We start from the raw sequence: 20143 nt of genomic DNA, 5'->3' as shown, positions 1-20143 counted from the left end.
GGGGGAAATGAAGCGCCATACAACATAACTTACCCCAAATAAGGCAGCACAATGAGACTGGTGATGAGGACAATGATCCGCAGCACTGAGCTTGGGGCCAGCACAAAAGTCTTTTTTAACGTCATTAACCATCCTGTCAAATGTGCTCTTACAGTGACTGGAAAAAAAATGCATGAAGAACAATGAGATCCTGGCAGCAAGGAGGAGGCTATCAGTTCTGGCCTACTACAGAGACCATTCCAATTTCATCAGGTGGGCTGAAATTCACAATAAGTGTTCATTCTTGACAGCTATAGGTCTTCAGTCCAGCTAACTAACTCACATATCTGGACACAGAAGACAAGCAGTTCCAGATACTACCTGATTCTCACAAAATGTGTTTGACTCTATTCCTCTGTTCTGCTTAGAAGTACATACAGTTGAATCACTGTTGGGCCATTTATGTTATGTCTGTGTGTTGCTAATGGAGAAGAACAACTGAAAGACAGCCATTAGAAACAATGCAGGATTTTTTTGTTTGTACAAATAACACAAGGCAGGTAAAGTTATTTCTGGATTGTGCTTCAGACTGCAGGGAGCTCACTCAGCTGAATGCAAGATCATGTAATAGGACTGGACATTTTTGTTCTGTTATTTAGTTTCTGCCACTAATGCAATGTGCTGGTCTGAGACATTATCATTCTTAATGTAGGGTAAGAAACACATGGCCCTTCAGATGTGGATGGACTACTATTTCCACCAACCTAGCTGGCATTGCCAGTTGTGAGGCATGATGGGCACTGGAATCCAATATCTGGAGTGTGCAATCCTTGCCTTAATAGTTGAGACCAGCTCACCTGAAATGCCACCATATCCCACAAATATGTACTTAAAGCTGTAAATCCTTCTTCAGGGGATGAATAGGGAGGCAGATTGCTATTAGGGAGAAAATAGTTTTGACAGAAAACCCTCCTGCGAAAAAAGCTGGTCCTTTTGTTAAGGCCTGTTCAGGACTTTTAAAGCTAGCCACAAAACTGGGATACTAAAATATGGACTCTCAATGTCAAATATGGTATTTATTGTATATTTGTCCTGTCATTTCGCAGGGATGCAATGAGTTAAACCCTTGTGCTGGCTTGACTGCTGACCTGAAGGTTGTGTTGCTGACCTGAAGGTTGGCAGTTCAAATCCGTGAGATGGGGTGAGCTCCTGTCTGTCAGCTCTAGCTTGCAGGGACATGAGAGAAGCCTCCCAGCAGGATGGTAACACATCAGGGCATCCCCTGGGCAACGTCTCTGTAGATGGCCAATTCTCTCACACCAGAAGCAACTTACCTCAAGTTGCTTCTGACACAATTAAAAAAGGTTTTCTTGTGGGAGTTTTGTTGATGAAAATAGATTGCAACAGATCTGATTCTGGTAATATATTTCATAGTTTTAACCGGACATGAGACTCCCACAGAAAATACTTCATTTGGTAGTTTACATCAATAGTTAATAATGGACCAGAAATAATAAATTTTTAAAATCCTGTGCACAAAACATTAAGTATCAGACAGAAGAGTCCTCGTCTAGCCTTCTTACAGATGAGATTGTTTGGCACAAAGGATTCATTCAAAGTCATGAAATAAATGACTTGCTTGTGTGCAATATGAACAATATAGAAAAGGTTTATATTAGATATTTCCCAAATGCTCACTCTTAGTAATGATGCATTGAGTCCTAAAAAGAAACCCCCCCCCCCACTTAATTAAGGCAACACTTCAGTTTCTCCCACTGAACCTGACCAGCTGTTTATACAGAGCAAGGAGATGCTAAAGGGAATACTAAAGATTGTGCCCTCCACATACCTGGAACTGGGAAGAAGGAGAAGATGCGAAGTGGGATGACACAAAGCTCTGCAAAGGCAAAATCCACACCTATGATGTCTACTAAGATCTTCTCTGACACGTTGGGAGTCCAAAACATCACAAAACAGAGCTGTGGGAAGGAGAACCAGAAAAAGAAATAGTAAAAAGTGGGCACCATGGTATGTCATCAACCTATAATATATTGTAATCTCAATTTAGTTAATCATCATGTTTAGAAATATCAAGATTGCTTACTCCCCAAACATAACTTTGCCCTATTAGAAATCTTGCCTTGTTCAGAAGAATTTGTTGTTGTTCAATCACTTAGTCGTTTCCGATTATTCGTGACCTCATGGACAAGTCCATGCCAGAGCTCCTTGTTGGCCGGCACCACCCCCAGTTCCTTCAAGGTCAAGCCAGTCTCTTAAAGGATACCATCTATCCATCTTGCCCTTGGTCGGCCTCTCTTCCTTTTCCCTTCCATTTTCCCCAGCATCATGATCTTTTCCAAGCTTTTCTGTCTTCTCAAAAATACTTCATCTTTGCCTCTAATATCCTTCCCTCAAGTGCATTATTTCCTGGACTATGGACTTAATCCATTAAATAGGACTATCCAACTTAATGTGACATTTCCTGCTCTGTGGAACACCTATCATCTCTTGCTCCCATATTTCAGTTCTTTCAAAGCAACTCTCTGTAAATAATGCTAAAATAATGTTAATTATCCATAAATAATGCTGAAGTATATTATTAAAAGAGAGTCAGTGTGGTGATCTGCTTGCTTGTCTAGGTTTCTGGAAGGCTAAGATTCATATCCCTGTTCAATCGTGAAAACTCAGTGATGATCTTGGGTAAGTCAGATCTTCTCAGCTGAAGAGGAAGACAATGATAAACCTACACTGAACAAGTGTTGCCATAAATCTTACCTGACTTGAAGACATAGCAAAACCAAATAATTTGAAGCCAAATTTAAATTTTCATGTTTCTTATTTTAAAATAAGGTAAAAGGTGAAGGTTTCCCCTGACGTTAAGTCCAGTCATGTCTGACTCTGGGGGTTGGTGCTCATCTCCATTTCTAAGCCGAAGAGCCAGCGTTGTCCGTAGACACCTCCAAGTTCATGTGGCCAGCATGACAGCATGGAGCGCCGTTACCTTCCTGCCGGAGCGGTACCTATTGATCTACTCACATTGGCATGTTTTCGAACTGCTAGGTTGGCAGGAGTTGGAGCTAACAGCAGCCACTCATGCCGCTCCCGGGGTTTGAACCTGGGACCTTTCGGTCTCCAGCTCAGTGCTTTAACGCACTTCGCCACCGGGGCTCCTTATTTTAAAATACCTGGATTATAATTTTTTTCTTATTTACATAGTGTTTCTTCTTCATTTGTACTCAATGTACAGGTGCAGATTATTCTCTTTTTTTCGTGTCAGGAGTTGCTTCTGGAGTGAGAGAATTGGCCGTCTGCGAGGACGTTGCCCAGGGGTGTTTTGATGTTTTTACCATCCTTGTGGGAGGCTTCTCTCATGTCCCCGCATGGAGCTGGAGCTGATAGAGGGAGCTCAACCGTGCTCTCACCGGGTGGGATTCGAACCTGGCAGCCTTCAGGTCAGCAACCCAACCTTCAAGTCACAAGGCTTTTATCCCCTAGGCCACCGGAAGCTCCTAGGCAGATTATTCCTAAATTGTCAAGATACTCTGAATGCCAGATACAATTAAACATACAACATCTCTTATATTAAAAACAAGAGCTCTTAAAAGGTATAGGTAGTTTGAAGTGCTCTATAAAATAATAGTATTTTAAAAAATGTTACACTGGGTTCGATTTCAGAGCCTGTCACAAACACAGTCATGCTCATGCTATTAAATAGTGACAACTTGTACATGCATAATTCCATGTGTTCACGTTTACTTAGCAGCCATTTACTATTATGGGGCCCTGATGATCTGCAATCACTGGAAATCATGGATTCAGATTACATGGTGGGTCACTGTTAAATAATTTAAGATGGCCTTCTCAAGATTGCAAATCATAACCATGAAATCCACCAACAATAACAACATTCAGAAGTACACACCAAAATCTTACATAAAATGGCAAAAATGAAAGTTTGCTTTTTGGATATTTTGTGTGTGTGTGTGTGTGTGTGTGTGATATTTGCAAGCAGTGGGTGAAAGAATCCATGGATGCAAAATCCATGCATAAGGAGGGCCGACTGTATATAACAGAAGCCTGATCAATTCTCTCATTTAAATAGGATAAACGTTAGAGATTAAGAACTCTTACAACCTCATCAAACTTATCTAATTCAGTGTCCTAGGATGCTTCCACCCTGTCTTGGGGACGGAGCCCCACGCTAGCCATCACACAGCATCATGTGATTTCCAGCGAATGTCCCACTGGGGTGGAAGCACCCTTGGATGCTTGCCTCACAACACAGGAGGATTTCCATGTTGTGCTGGCTCCAGCATGGATCCTTTGCACAATGGCGATGCTTCCCACATGTGATGGAAAAAGGGTCATTGAGAGGGAGCTGCGCATGTGGCAACAGATTTGCCCTGGTGCCCCTCTCCCCCCCATTTCCCCCTTCCCTCCTGGAACAGCAATTCCAAATGATGTCATTGCATCAATTTAACTGTGTGGAAAGCCTGGTTCAAAGTGCTATATCTATCATCTCAGTCTATTTTATTGGTTAGAATAGACCATTTCCTATGCCGGTTCTGTATTATTTATTTATTTATTACAATATTTATATCCCACCCTTCTCACACAACAGGGGACTCAGGGCGGCTTACAATAAAACGCATATATAAAAATTATACAGTGCAATATAAATCAGTTAAAATTATTATTAACTTACATCAGTATTCATAAAACACATTATAAAATACAGGAGTTTTGTATGACTATTCATATACTAGTTTTTTTTCCTTTGATTAATGAAATCATTGATTATATATTCTGAGAGATAAGACCACCAAGTTTCTAAATCCCATCTTGTATTTTCTCTCCATCCTCGGGCTATCGTAGCCTATATTGCAGCTATCACATATTTTAGGTTTTCTGTCCAATTACTGTTATCTTCGTGTTGTTGAAGGCTTTCATGGCCGGGATCACAGGGTTGTTGTATGTCTTTCGGGCTGTGTGGCCATGTTCCAGAAGTATTCTCTCCTGGCGTTTTGCCCACATCTATGGCAGGCATCCTCAGAGGTTGTGAGATATTGTCACGACCCAGGCTGCAGAGCACCAATAACCATACACAGAGGCCAGAATCTATCTAATATCTTTATTGAAGGAATATATAAAGTTAATAAAAACAAGTGTAGAAAATAGTTCGGAATTAGACCTTTCAGGAAAGGTCAGAATTAGTCCAAAAAAGCAATGTCCAATAAGAAATATTAAGGTCCAAAGTTGTAATCCAATAACCGAAACACTCACTTTGCCAAGCAAAGTGAGGGGAGATGACAAGGTCCTTTAGTCCATGAAACTTGAGCGAGGCTAGGAAATAACTTGATACTTAAAACAAGGCTTGAACGTGGAACAAGGTAACTAAGAACAAGAACAAGGTCCGTGGAATAACTTGATAAATCCGTGGAACAAGGCAAGGATTGATCCTGGGAAACAAGGCAAGGTCCGTAGATAAACAAAGGCTGGGAAGCAAGGCGAAGGCTGGATAGCAAGGCAAGGCTTGAGCAGGAGCGAGGCTTGAACCGGAGCGCGCTGTCCAAACACAACTCGCTCCGTAGGCTGACGAATTGACTCCGCGAAGTTACTACGCGGGTAAAACACCTAAATAGAGTCTAGCTTTCCCGCCGAAGCAGTTCTCTGGGAATCAGAACCGAAAGCTAACTCTGAGACCAGATGTGAGACTCCCCAAAGATTCTCACGAGAAGCAGTCTTAATTGGCCACATTCTTAGCTGCAATCCTCGCACTCCTGCGCGAAGCTGAATCCAAACTTCTCTGTTGTTTACAAAACTCCCGGCGCAAGAATACGGGAGAAGTAGGCTCTGGGCTTGTTTGACATACTTCTGGGAGACAACTTTCTTGCAGGTGCAAGGTTCCCAGATCTGCCTGGGAAAGATCTGGCTGAGAGGAATCCAGTTCAGACTGGGAAGGTAAAAAACCCAAGTTTTCATCTTCATCAGGAATTACAATGTCCTGAGCAGGACTACAAGGCCCATGGGTCATCACACTATCCCCCTCCTCAAGGCCCCTCCCAAACTGGGGCCCTCTCCCCGAGGCGCGAGGTCGTGGTTTGGTGGGATAGGTCTGATGAAAGCGACGGGTTAGATCAGGAGCATGGACTGTGGAGGCGTCTTCCCAAGAGCGTTCCTCAGGGCCAAAACCCACCCAGTCAATGAGATATTGTAGGCGGCGGCGGTGAAAGCGAGAATCCAAAATGTCCTCAACCTCGAACTCCTCCTCCCCATTCATCAAAACAGGAGGGGGGGCCGGTTGGTCTGTATCAGGTCGCACACCATCCGCCGGAAGGAGCAGGGAACGGTGAAACACGGGGTGAATGCGCATTGAACGCGGAAGTTGGAGTTTGAAAGTCACGGGGTTTAATTGCGCCACCACTGGATAGGGACCAACGAAACGGGCATCTAACTTCCGGCAAGGGCGGTGGGAGGGCAGAAAGCGAGTGGACAGAAAAACCCGATCTCCTACCTTGATTTCGGGGCCCGGCTGGCGATGTTTGTCAGCGTGGCGTTTATAGTCCTCCTTGGCTTGGTCCAGTTGCTGGAGCAAAAGTTGTTGCACCGCTGTGAGTTCCTGCAGCCAATCCTCTGCTGCGGGAACCTCTGAAGTTTCAATGACAGGGGGGAAGAAACGTGGATGGAAGCCGTAGTTTGCAAAGAACGGCGTTTCTTTTGTAGAAGCTTGAACTCCATTGTTGTAGGCAAACTCAGACAGTGGTAACAGAGAAGCCCAATTGTCCTGTTGATAGTTTACATAACAGCGAAGATACTGCTCCAAAGTGGCATTGGTGCGCTCCGTTTGCCCATCTGTTTGGGGATGATGAGCTGAAGATAAGCGAGAGTCTATGCCCAATAGTTTTTGTAGTGCCTTCCAAAAACGAGAGGTGAATTGAGATCCACGGTCTGTGACTAAACTCTTGGGCAATCCATGTAGTCTGAAAACATGTTGAAGAAATAGATCCGCAGTTTCCTTGGCCGTGGGGAGGCCTTCGCAGGGAATGAAATGGGCTAACTTGGTGAATAGGTCCACCACCACTAAGATCGTGGTGAATCCACAGGAAGGTGGTAGGTCAGTGATGAAATCCGCGGAAATTATTTCCCATGGGCGAGATGGGGTAGGAAGGGGGTGTAAAAGTCCTGAGGGCTTCTCCCTTCGTATCTTGGAGCGCTGGCATACTGGGCAGGTGTTGACATATTTTTCCACATCCTTGCGGATCTTGGGCCACCAAAAATCCCTTAGGATCAAATGCATAGTTTTAAATAGTCCGAAGTGTCCTGCTGGTTTGCAGTCATGACACAGACGAAGCGCTTTTTCCCTGCCCGGTCCGGGTGGGATATAAACATGATTTCTATAGCAGAGCAGCCCATCTTTAAGCGAAAAGGGGAAATGCAGACCTTGGCGAAGTTGGTCCTGCGCCCAGGCATCTGCTTGCTGACTAGCCCTGATTTCTTGAGCACAGATGGGTCCTGGAGTAGGGGAAGTTGAACCAATGGGAATGGATTTGGTGTTCCCCACCGTGAGCGTGGCAAAGTTCTCAGGTTGTAGCAGTTGGGATTCAAAGGTCTCCTTGCGTCCTGCAGCGTATTCCGGTTTACGTGACAGGGCGTCTGCTTGCTTGGTCTGGGCTGGGGTCACATAATGAATCTGGAAGTCGAAACGTTCGAAGAATAAAGCCCAACGTTGCTGCCTCTGATTTAGTTTGCGGGCAGTTCTTAGATGTTCTAGATTACGATGATCAGTGTGGACTTCAATGGGAAATTTGGCCCCTTCTAGCCAATGTCTCCAAGTTTCAAAGGCTGCCTTTATGGCCAGTAGTTCTTTTTCCCAAATGGTGTAATTCCTCTCTGGTGTGGTTAGTTGACGAGAATAAAAGGCACAGGGGTGGAGGTGATCTCCCACCGGTTGTAAGAGTACAGCCCCAATTGCCACATCAGAGGCGTCCGCTTGCACCACAAAAGGGGTTCCAGGATTTGGGTGCTGTAGAATTGGCTGGGAGGTGAATAGTTTCTTTAGTTGCTGGAACCCTTTCTCTGCTTGATCAGTCCAGCGGAAAGGCTGCTTTCCACGGATGCAGCTAGTGATGGGGTCGGACCAGCGGGCAAAATCTGGAATGAACTTGCGGTAGTAGTTCGCGAACCCCAAGAAACGCTGCACCTCTTTCTTGTTAGTTGGCGCCCGCCATTCCAATACTGCTGAAACTTTGGCTGGATCCATGGAAAGCCCTAGAGGCGAGATGCGGTAACCAAGGAAATCTACCTCTTGTAGATCAAAAGCGCATTTTTCCAGCTTGGCATAAAGTCCATGATCCCGCAATCGTTGTAACACCATTTTGACGTGGTTCTCATGTTCTGATTGTGATCTGGAAAACACCAAAAAATCGTCCAGGTAGATTATCAAGAACCTGTCTAGATAGTCCTGAAAAATGTCATTGACAAAATGCTGGAACGTTGCGGGGGCTCCGCATAAACCGAAATTCATAACTCGGGACTCAAATAATCCGAATTTGGTCTGGAAGGCGGTCTTCCACTCGTCCCCTTCCCTGATGCGAACTAAGTTGTAAGCCCCCCGAAGATCCAGCTTGGTGTAAACCTTGGCTCCTCGAAGCCGATCCAGTAGATCCGAGATTAAGGGCAGGGGATAGCTGTTCCGCTTGGTGATATTGTTCAATGCTCTGTAGTCCACCACCAAGCGTAGTTCCCCTGACTTCTTCTTCACAAACATCACTGGGGAGGCGGCTGGGGATTGAGAGGGTCTGATGAATCCCTTGCGAAGGTTTGTCTCTAGGAATTCCCTGAGAGCTTCTTGCTCTGGTTCAGTCAGGGAGTAGAGATGCCCTCGCGGGATCGGGGCCCCCTCCACCAAGTCAATGGCACAGTCATAAGGTCTATGTGGGGGTAATTTTTCGGCTTCTTTCTCACTGAATACATCCCAATACTCGGAGTACTTCTTTGGCAAGGTGATGATGGGCTCGGTGTCTGTGGCATGGCATACCTTGGCTACGAGGCAATGGTTTTGGCAGTACGGTGAAGCAAACTGCAGTTCTCTGTTGGACCAGGAAATGTTAGGGTCGTGGAGAGTCAGCCATGGAATTCCCAAAATCACAGGGAAATGGGGAACCTCGGTAACAAAGAAGGAAATCTCTTCCATATGTTCCCTTATCCACATCCTGGTGGGTTCCGACCACTGACTTACGGGGCCCGTCTTGAGGGGACGGCCGTCTATGGCTTGCACCACACGGGCATTCTTGAAATCATGATATTGTAATCCCAGAGAGTCGGCATACTCTCTATCGATGAAATTGTTGGTAGCTCCAGAGTCTATCATGGCGTGGATCATGACGGGTCCCCTTTTTGCTGACCATAATGTGACCACGAGAAGGAACAGGACCCCGGTTGGCGGCTCTTGGATGGATTTTTTGACCGGGTTGGCGAGCCTCTCTACACCCGGTCGTTGGCTTCCCCCGCCGGCTGTGTGCCAGTCGGCTCAGACGCCTTCGTCTCCGTGGAGGACGCCGCCGCAAGACGGGCGGCAGGCTTCCCTTTGGCTGGACACTCTCTGGCGAAGTGGCCCCCGTTCCCGCAGTACCAGCAGAGGTTTAAGCGTTGACGACGGGCCTTCTCGGCGGCATCTAGTCTGGGACGCACATTGCCCAACTGCATCGGCACCTCCTCGCCTCCTCTGGGGTATGGGGTTGGCGGTGGGGGTCTCCACACCGGACGTGGCTGAACGCTGGCGGGAGCGGGGGGTTTTGCCCCGGCTCTACTGCCCTGGCCTCGAACCCACTGTTTTCTGTTGGCAATCATGACTTCAGCCCGTAAACATTGATCAATGAGTGCCTCGAGGGTCTGGGGAGGATCCACCTTGGAGATTTCTTCCAGCATTTCAATGTTGAGACCCTCCCGGAATTGTCCCCTGAGGGCTACATCGTTCCAGCCGGTGTTGTGGGCCAGCACTCGGAACTCGGCTATATACTGAGACATAGGTCTGTCTCCTTGGAAAAGGCGACGGAGTTTGTGACCGGCTGCCTCCAAATTGTCCTCGATTCCCCAAGTCTCCTTGAGGTGGTCCAAGAAGTGTTGCGCTGATCTTAGGTGTGGAGAGGCTTGGTCGAACAGTGCCGTCGCCCAGCTGGCCGCTGGCCCGTCTAGAAGACTGTAAACCCATGCCACTTTGATGTCTTCTTGGGGAAACTCGGCAGCACGGGCCTCCAGATAAGCTTGACATTGGCGACGGAAGACATGAACCTTAGAAGCTTCTCCAGTAAACTTGGTTGGCAACGCCATGGCCGGAAGACGAACTCCGCGTTCCTTCAAACCCCTTATTTCTCCATCCTGTGCATTGAGCTTATCACGGATTCGGTCCACCTCTTCCTTGTCGATGGTGTAGGTAATCGGCTGGCCGCTCGGCCCAGGTACGACTCCGGTAGACATTCTGGCCGAGGTTAATTGGTGCTTAGGGTGGCGGAGTCAAACTGTCACGACCCAGGCTGCAGAGCACCAATAACCATACACAGAGGCCAGAATCTATCTAATATCTTTATTGAAGGAATATATAAAGTTAATAAAAACAAGTGTAGAAAATAGTTCGGAATTAGACCTTTCAGGAAAGGTCAGAATTAGTCCAAAAAAGCAATGTCCAATAAGAAATATTAAGGTCCAAAGTTGTAATCCAATAACCGAAACACTCACTTTGCCAAGCAAAGTGAGGGGAGATGACAAGGTCCTTTAGTCCATGAAACTTGAGCGAGGCTAGGAAATAACTTGATACTTAAAACAAGGCTTGAACGTGGAACAAGGTAACTAAGAACAAGAACAAGGTCCGTGGAATAACTTGATAAATCCGTGGAACAAGGCAAGGATTGATCCTGGGAAACAAGGCAAGGTCCGTAGATAAACAAAGGCTGGGAAGCAAGGCGAAGGCTGGATAGCAAGGCAAGGCTTGAGCAGGAGCGAGGCTTGAACCGGAGCGCGCTGTCCAAACACAACTCGCTCCGTAGGCTGACGAATTGACTCCGCGAAGTTACTACGCGGGTAAAACACCTAAATAGAGTCTAGCTTTCCCGCCGAAGCAGTTCTCTGGGAATCAGAACCGAAAGCTAACTCTGAGACCAGATGTGAGACTCCCCAAAGATTCTCACGAGAAGCAGTCTTAATTGGCCACATTCTTAGCTGCAATCCTCGCACTCCTGCGCGAAGCTGAATCCAAACTTCTCTGTTGTTTACAAAACTCCCGGCGCAAGAATACGGGAGAAGTAGGCTCTGGGCTTGTTTGACATACTTCTGGGAGACAACTTTCTTGCAGGTGCAAGGTTCCCAGATCTGCCTGGGAAAGATCTGGCTGAGAGGAATCCAGTTCAGACTGGGAAGGTAAAAAACCCAAGTTTTCATCTTCATCAGGAATTACAATGTCCTGAGCAGGACTACAAGGCCCATGGGTCATCACAGATATGGATGACCTCTGAGGATGCCTGCCATAGATGTGGGCGAAACGTCAGGAGAGAATACTTCTGGAACATGGCCACACAGCCCGAAAGACATACAACAACACTGTTATCTTCCTTTGCCTCTATAGACATGAATCTGGCTTTATCCCACTTTAATTTTTTCCCTATTATTTCTTCTATTACATTTCTTATTTTACTATAATAGTTCTGAATTTTTCTACAGTCTCACCACATATGGGAGAATGAACCTATTCCCCCACAATTATGCCATCATTTGTTGGAAATATTTCCCATTATATGAAGGGGAGTTCTATACCATTTAGAGACTATTTTCCTTTGGGTTTCTTTATAATACAATAATTAAAACACTTTATTTATATCTCGCCACCATCTCCCAGAGGGACTCGGGGGTGGCTCACAAACACTCAAAATGTGACACAAAATACAAAATGCAACAAGTGCAAAAAAAATCCCATAGGCAATAAACAGTCAACACAATATCATAAATTCACAGTACCTCCTGGCAAAAACAATAAAATACAGTAACTGATGTAGATAAAACAGCAGTATTCGACCTCAGAATTGTAAAGTGCTAAAAAAGAGTCTAATGGTCCTCATATGTATTATAAGAGGGTCTAAACATTGAAGGTTTGTCGAAAAAGCCAGGTCTTTAATTGTGTGTGGAAAGTTTGGAGGTTGGGGCTAGCCTGATCTCCCTCAGGAGGACATTCCAGAGCCGAGGAGCAACCACCGAGAAGGCCCTCTCCCTCGTGCCCACCAACCGCACTTGAGACGAAGGTTGAACTGGGAGGAGGGCCTCCCCGGTAGATCTTAAAGCCCGTGTCGGTTCAGAGAAAGAGATGCAGTTTTGAAGATAGGTTGGACCCGAAGAATATAGGGCTTTATAGGTAAAGACCTGCACTCTGAATTGAGTCCAGAAACTCATCGGCAGCCAGTGGAGCTGCTTTAATAGGGGTATGGTGTGTTCCCTATAACCAGCTCCATATGTTTAATTTTCTGAATGTTGTCAATCCGAGATCTCATTAATTTCTCGCTAAAGTTCTTTTTTCTTGTTTCCAGTTTTCTATAAGGGTGATTTTTGTGTTGTAAGATAAGGTGATTAATTCCTTGTACAATAACCCGATAATTCCTTTATCCTTTACTTATTTCCTTTTAATTATTCTGTCTAGTGGGGTTTCTGCAGGATGCTTCACCTAGCCTTTGCGATGAGGCCCTTAGTAGATAAATTATTATAAACCAACACAATGGGTCACAGAAAACTGTTGTATAGAACAGAGTTGTTGCTTAAAGACAATTGTAGAATGGGTAAGGTATTTCAGTGTCCTCCAGGAAGCATAAATGAAGTAATGCTGGTTAGATATCACTGCAATAAAAAAGTATTGTGGCAAAACACAGTCCCAGTTCAGAAAACACAGCGAGCAAAGTATCTGCAATCAAACAAAATGCAAACCAAACCACAAAACTTAGCTCCCTAGTTAATTTGACTATTCTTGTTTGCAGCACTGTTTTCAGAACCAAAAAGCCATGACTACAGATGTCATGTTTATTATATCTTATCTGAACTGACCCATTCTTTCTTCAAATAATTTTTAAAAATGCAACAATCCTGTAACGCAAGTTGAGACAGACACATGTCGGTCCAGTATTGTCCAGCTAGCTTCACAATCTGAACACAAGTCCCTATGAGATCAAAATGCCTTTTGCTACATTCTGCCAACATAGCTTGCCAGTTCTCATCCACAATATTCACACATTTTCTCTTTCACTGCTATAATTATCCAGCAATTCCAACAAAGCTAATGTGTCTTTTCTTCTTCTAGGATAAATAATGTGAGACTTTAAGGTGACCTTGCTATTGAAAGAAAGGGCTAAGCCATACAGAAAGATGGTGGCTAATGCTAGTTGAGCACATAATTTTCTACTTTAAAACTTCTCTTGAGAGAATTGTGACTTTATTATGTTGAAAATCTACACTGCTACAGAGAATTAACCTAAGTTCAAGGCTCTTTAAAATCTCTCCTTTTTATGGTTTTAATTGTTGAAATGATTGATGTACTTTCATGGTTGGAGAGAAGATATTTCAAAGGCCACTGAGGAGGATGTTGAAAAACTATGATTTCAACACTATTGTCACATGCAGATTTAAAGAATAGTACATGGCATGACACAAGAAATCTGTGTCCCATAAGAAGCTGAAAATGTCGCAAAAAATATCACTGTTACAAACGTACAAAAGAGATCCATTCAAACAACCCAAAAATGGTATCTGTCTTGTTTTCATTTAGTTTTTTGGGAAGACAATTCACTGCATACCTCTCAGCTACATCCCTCTCTGTCATTTTTAGATATCTGTGAGTGCCAAAATACTAATAATTTTAATACAACATTTTCCTACAAAAGTACATAGCAGATTTCTTTGTGCATTATTTGGTAAATTACACTTATTCAATTTCAATTTCCAATAAGCCTTTATTGGCATATATGTATGTCAAGACAGTGTAAAATGCAGAGTATATTATACAATAGAAAAACAATAGAAAAACTTCATGTCTGTCAAACATTCAGTTTGTGGACTTCGTTTAGAAACCTTGCCACTGTGAGGCAGCAGTTAAAATCTTGGGAATTTAAAAGCATGATTACTTTGTCTGGCTCTGATTAGTGATTCATAAAACCTATAGCTTGCAGTAGCAAGTTTGATCTTAGTTCTTGGTAGAGTGGGCAGTGGAAAAGGATATGTGGGATGGAGTCCAGGTGTCCTGAGCTGCAGAGACAGAGCCTCTTATTGCTCAGTAGTCCGTTGAGCCTTCCTCTATGAAGCGGGGATGGCATAATGTTGAATTTGGCCAGCGTATAGGGTTGCCTGTATATGGGATTAATGAGCGCTGTAATATAATAGGCTGGATTTCCCTGAGTGAATGGAATTGCCAAGTTCCTTGGCGAACAAGATTTATTAGCCAAGCTCTGCAGTTGTTGGTGGTCCATTGCTAGCAGCCTCTCTTTAATGAGGATAAAAGTGTCAGTGAAAGTTAGCATATTTAAGTCGTCGCTATCATAGCCCAGTTTCTCAATCTTTGCTAGGACTGTTTTTTAAAAAAAATTATTAGTGTATATAAAGTTATAATACATCAAAAGAGTATTCGGGAGGACGAGTATAAGGGGGAGGAAGGGGAGGAGGAGGGAAAAGAACAAAAAAGGATAAAAATAAAAATTTGAAAATATGAGGGGGGGAAAAATCCAACACCAACCCAAAAAAAATATTCAAAACAAATTTGTGTCAACTTCCTTCTAGTTCTTTGCGGCTTGGGTTTTTTTTCTAGTTCTCTAAATTGCCCCCTCCCATGGGGGTATTGTTTTGTTGCTGTTCCTCTTCCAATAATCATTTATTTCTTCTTCATCTAAGGTACTTCTCTACCTGTCCCCAATCTGTTTGTTTTATAGGGTTGCCCAAGTTCTTTTTAATTAAAAAAGTCAATTTGTCCATGTCCTTAATGTCCATCAGTTTTATTGTCGATTGATCAAGGTCTGGTGTTTCTTCCAATTTCCAATACTTTGCATAGGTGATCCTGGCTGCCGTAATCATATATGTACATAAAATATCCTCATTTTGCGACAAGTTAAAATCCTTGTCTGTCAGGCCTAATAAATAATATTCTGATTTTTTGGGAACCTCCTTTGAAAAATATTTTGAATTTCTTCATGAATCTTTGTCCAATACCTCATGGCTTTGCAGCATGTCCACTACATATGGAAAAATCTTCCATCTTGGTCATGACATTTCCAGCCATTCTTAGTTACATTTTTATACATTCTGGATAATTTTGCGGGTGTCAGGTACCACCAATGGAACATCTTGAGCCAATTTTCCTTGAGGTCGGTCGAGTATGTGTATTTCAGCTTTTTATTCCAAATTAACTCCCATTCACTTAAATTTATTGGTCTTCGTATATTTTCGGCCCATTTGATCATACATGCTTTTATACTTTCCTTCTCTGTTGCCCAATCCAGCAGTTTGTTATACATTTTTGTTATCAATTTCTTTTCTGTTTGGAGTATTTTGTCCCAAAATTCTTCACTTAGATTAAATCCCAGCTTCTTATCTTGGGTATAGTGCTCTCTAATTTGTAAATAGTTGAAGCCATGAAATATTACTAAAAGTTTGGTTTTAGTTCTTAATGTGTTTTCAGATTTGATGTATTTTTAATTAGAATATCTTTGTAGGCTGGCCATCTAGTCCAGCCTAGTAGTCATCTCTGATTTGCTTCCATTGCAGAGACCCATAGAGGAGTTTTAGTATAAAAGTTTCTTTTGTACTTACCCATACTCTCAATAGCGAGGACCTTACAAAATGGTTTCTAAAAATTTTCTCTTTTTTTGTTTTATCATACTAGGCGTATGCATGCTATCCGACCCCAAGGTCATGGCTTTCTAGAGTTAATATTTTTTCTTTCATTAAAGTCATCCAGTCTTTAACCCAAGTTAACACACAGGCCTCATAATACATTTTTAAATCAGGGAATCCAAATCCTCCTCTGTTTTTTTTTATCTGTCAGAATTAGATAATTTATTCTGTTTTTCCCCCTTCCTAACAAATTTTAACAAGTCCTTAGTCCATTCTTTAAGTTTTTTTATCATTCCTTATTACCGGCAAGTTTTGAAACAGATATAATATTTTTGGTAGAATTTTCATTTTCACTAGTGAGATCCTTCCTAATAAAGAGAGGTCCAGGCTTCTCAATTTCTCCAAGTCTCTTTTTATTTCTTTCCATAATTTCTCGTAATTGTTTGTTAGGAGCTGTGAATTTTTAGAGGTTACCCAAATTCTGAGATACTTAATTTTAGGAGTTATTTGTAAACCTGTCCTGCTTTGTAATTCTTCTTGTTCCCCCCCACAATATTTTAGTTAAAATCATAGTTTTCTTTTTGTTTAGTTTAAATCCTGCCAATCTCCCGAACTCTTCTATTTTTTGCATCCAATTCTATATATTTACACAGGGGTCCCAATGACGTCGTCCGTGAAGGCTCTTACTTTGTACTCTTGTTTCCCTATCCTCCTTCCTTAAATCTTACTGTCATCTTTAATACTTTTCATCAGGATCTCTAAGGCCATTATGAATATAAGAGGGGATAAAGGACAGCCTTGATGGGTGCCTTTACTTATCCTAATTTCTTCTGAGATTTGGCCGTTAATAAGAAGTTTTGCTGTCTGTTTTTCATAAATTGCACCAATTGCATTGTTGAAATGGTAACCCATATCTAATTCCTCAATTAATAATTTAAAGAAGTCCCAATTAAGATTATTGAAAGCTTTCTCCGCATTAATTGCCAATAAAGCCATTTTTTAAAATTATTCATTTCATAATATTCAATTAAGTCTAAGACCATTCTGATGTTGTCTTTCAAATTTCTGTTTGGGAGAAAGCCTGTCTGCTCCTCTCCTATCCAATCTTGTAAAAAAAAATTCAGACGTCCCGCCATGATATTCGCAAATATTTTGTAGTCAGTGTTTAATAATGAAATTGGTTGATAATTACATATATCCGTTTTGTCTGACCCTTCTTTGTGGATCATCACGATTTCAGCGACTATTCCAAGCTTCTGGGACTTCTTTATTTGTAAGTGCCTTATTCATAATTTTTTTAGCAATGGTATTAATTCCTCCTTCATATTTTTGTAATAACCTGCTATATACCCATCCGGGCCCGGGGCTTTATTAGAATCCAAATTATTAATGGCCTTCTCTATTTCCTCCTCTGTAGCAGACTGGCAGCCAGTAGAGCTCATGTAACAGGAGAGTTGTATGCTCCCTGTAAGTACTCAAAACCAGTGCCATAGAAGGGAAGGAATTGTTTGGTTTCTAATTTGATAAAGAGTTAAGGTACAAGTATTTAGTCAACTCAGTTTTTTTGGGTCAATTTTACTTTTAATAAAATGAGAGCATAGGGCAAATGAATAAATTAAGAACAGTAAGTCAAACTTCTGGAAATTTCACAGATTTAATAGGTCTACTCTAGTTGGAGCTAACAACTGATTTTAAGCCTTCTTGGAATAAAATCCAGCAATGTCCACTAATGAAGTTAGATTACTTCAACATAGTTCTGTGTCAGTTGACACAATAAAATGACAATTATGACACAGGAAGCAAACTCAGAGGAGTATTGACTGTAAAGCACTTATGTAGAGAGTTTACGAATGTCTGGGGCTGCTAGACACTAATGAAAAACTTTGCAAATGGATCATTTGCAAAGAGATAGGGGCAGTCTCTCATGAGAATTGTATTGTTGTGGAGACTGCAGATCAGAATACAGGGAATATTAACCATATGCTTAAAAACTTGGATGCACTTCGATCTAGTGTCTTCTTAAGAACTTGTATGGAAATTCACCAAAGCAATAGTTATAGTACAGTCTCCAAAGATTGGGAATATATTGTCTGTGAGATAAATAATTTAATAAAAATATTTATTTTTACTCTGTAGGCTGCATGCTGCCAGCCTTTGGAAACTATTGTTTGTGCCACTTTCCCTGCAGGAACAAAAGAACTTCAAGATTGAAACACATCTGTTGTGCAGATTTTGGTCCAAACCATTATCTCCAGACCCACAAAGATATTTTTTTCCTCCAACAAACTAATAAAAACTAATAAAATCCAATTTCATTCTGTTAGGCTGCTATTATCCATACATAAAGAAAGACACATCTTGGACTGCATACTTATAGTATCAGTATAGTACAGATTTGTTCAGTTGAAAATGATAAGGAGAATATATTCATACAATTCTTTGACTTCCACAGGTTAAAGTAAACTAGTCATGTATTAAAAACGCATCCTGCACTGCCTTACAAAAAGGACACAATGTACGAAATAGAGAATTCTTAGCGGGGGGTTGGACTAGATGGCCCTTGAGGTCTCTTCCAACTCTACTATTCTATGATTCTATGATTCTATGAATGCCAGATGTAGAATGGTACATAATCACAGGTGCAGCAAACTGCTCACCACACATATCAGTGATTGTCAACTCAATACACCTACATCAAATACAGCACCATGAAGCTGTCCATTAGACATCTGTTGCTCATCTCCCCCTCTATTTTATCTCTCTTCGGAATCAAAAGGAAGGAATATAGACATCTCTGTGATACTGGTTCAGCCCCTAAATTTACCTACCTCAGTACACTGAGAGGAAATGGCTCTCTGGTATTTCAGATGATTATTTTTGTATTTAAACAGATTCAAACAAAATCTACATACAAACCAATAAGAAATACCCCAAAAATCAACAGCAAAAGATTAAAGGTACTTTATCTAGAACAGGCATGGGTAAACCAGCTGTTAAGAGTTGCGGGAGTTGAAGTCCAAAATACCCGGAGGGCCAAAGTTTGCCCGTGCCTAATTAGAAGAATACTACTACAACATTTGAAGCATTAAAAAACCAATAATTACAAACACTCTAATATTCAGAAAAGGGTCCTTCCCAGTTATATTAGGAGATGCCAGGGGCTGAAACTGGGAATTCCTTCTAGAGCTGTACCAAAGTATGGAAAGTTTCCTAAGTTTTGATTATACCATTGGTTATGCCTTATTTCCTAATACAGTGGTTCTCAACCTGGGGTCCCCAGATGTTTTTGGCCGTCAACTCCCAGAAATCTAACAGCTGGTATACTGGCTGGGATTTCTGGGAGTTGTAGGCCAAAAACATCTGGGGACTGCAGATTGAGAACCACTGTCCTAAGACCAGCAGCACTGCAAATAAATCACTACAGCCCTGTTGAAAGGAAAACTCCACCATCGATGGAGGCACCTAGCCATGCCCTCCCATCTGCCGTATTGGAAGGCCTCATGCTCCGAGAAACTGTGCCCCATGACTCAGAACACATAGAGACAATGGAACATGTGCTTCTTCAGTGCCTGTTCTATACAGATATTCAATCCCGTCTCATTACGCCATGGCTATACAAACACCCATGACACTCTGGACAATGTTACATCTCCCTGATGCTTTAAGGCACTGACTTGGCTATAACTCATAATGTTGCCAAGTTCTGCATGAAAGCAATTAAAATCCAGCCTTTGGTGGCTGATAGCACAATCTAGTACAAGCCAGGATTTCATACTAGCATAGAATTGGGATCACAGACTTTTAATTATAGTATTCCCTTTCCTGTGCCACATGAGCACCCCTATTCCATCCCTTCAGATTCCCTTCCCCTTAATTCCATAGTGTTGGGTTTTAATATAATCCTGTATATAGCTTTTATCTTGGATTCTTAAGTTAATTATCTTAATGTCCTAACAATGATACACTTACTTTTAAATCTCTTGACCCTTAACTCTGATATGCTTGTACGGGACTACATCTCTCTTCTCTTGAACTGGTCACTGTCCACAGTAAAGTGAACTTGAACTTGGAAGCACCTACCTCATATCCTCCATATAGATAAAAGTAAAGGTTTTCCCCTGACATTAAGTCTAGTTGTGTCTGGGGGTTGGTGCTCATCTCCATTTCTAAGCTGAAGAGCCGGCGTTGTCCGTAGATACCTCCAAGGTCATGGGGCCAGCATGACTGCATGGAATGCTGTTACCTTCCCACCAAAGCGGTACGTATTGATCTACTCACATTTGCATGTTTTTGAACTGCTAGGTTGGCAGAAGCT

The 20143-nt window shown here is 42.5% G+C and overlaps 1 protein-coding gene across 2 annotated transcripts in view; it reads right to left on the bottom strand.

The window, feature by feature from the left end:
• ankh (ANKH inorganic pyrophosphate transport regulator) overlaps positions 1-20143 on the bottom strand; it is a 165178-nt gene that overhangs the window by 6231 nt on the left and 138804 nt on the right. For both annotated transcript variants that reach the window (XR_010005725.1, XM_003219797.4), the window contains exons 9-10: positions 1829-1958; positions 34-157 (exon numbers count right to left, since the gene is read on the bottom strand). Coding sequence is in view for 1 of the 2 variants with exons in the window: in XM_003219797.4 (XP_003219845.1) it covers positions 34-157; positions 1829-1958 (254 nt within the window). In the remaining variant the exon portion in view is untranslated. The remainder of the gene's footprint in view (positions 1-33; positions 158-1828; positions 1959-20143) is intronic.

This window comes from Anolis carolinensis, chromosome 4, assembly GCF_035594765.1.
Source record: "Anolis carolinensis isolate JA03-04 chromosome 4, rAnoCar3.1.pri, whole genome shotgun sequence".
In the NCBI taxonomy this organism is placed as follows: domain Eukaryota; kingdom Metazoa; phylum Chordata; class Lepidosauria; order Squamata; family Dactyloidae; genus Anolis; species Anolis carolinensis.
This window is presented reverse-complemented; position numbering and strand designations above follow the sequence as displayed.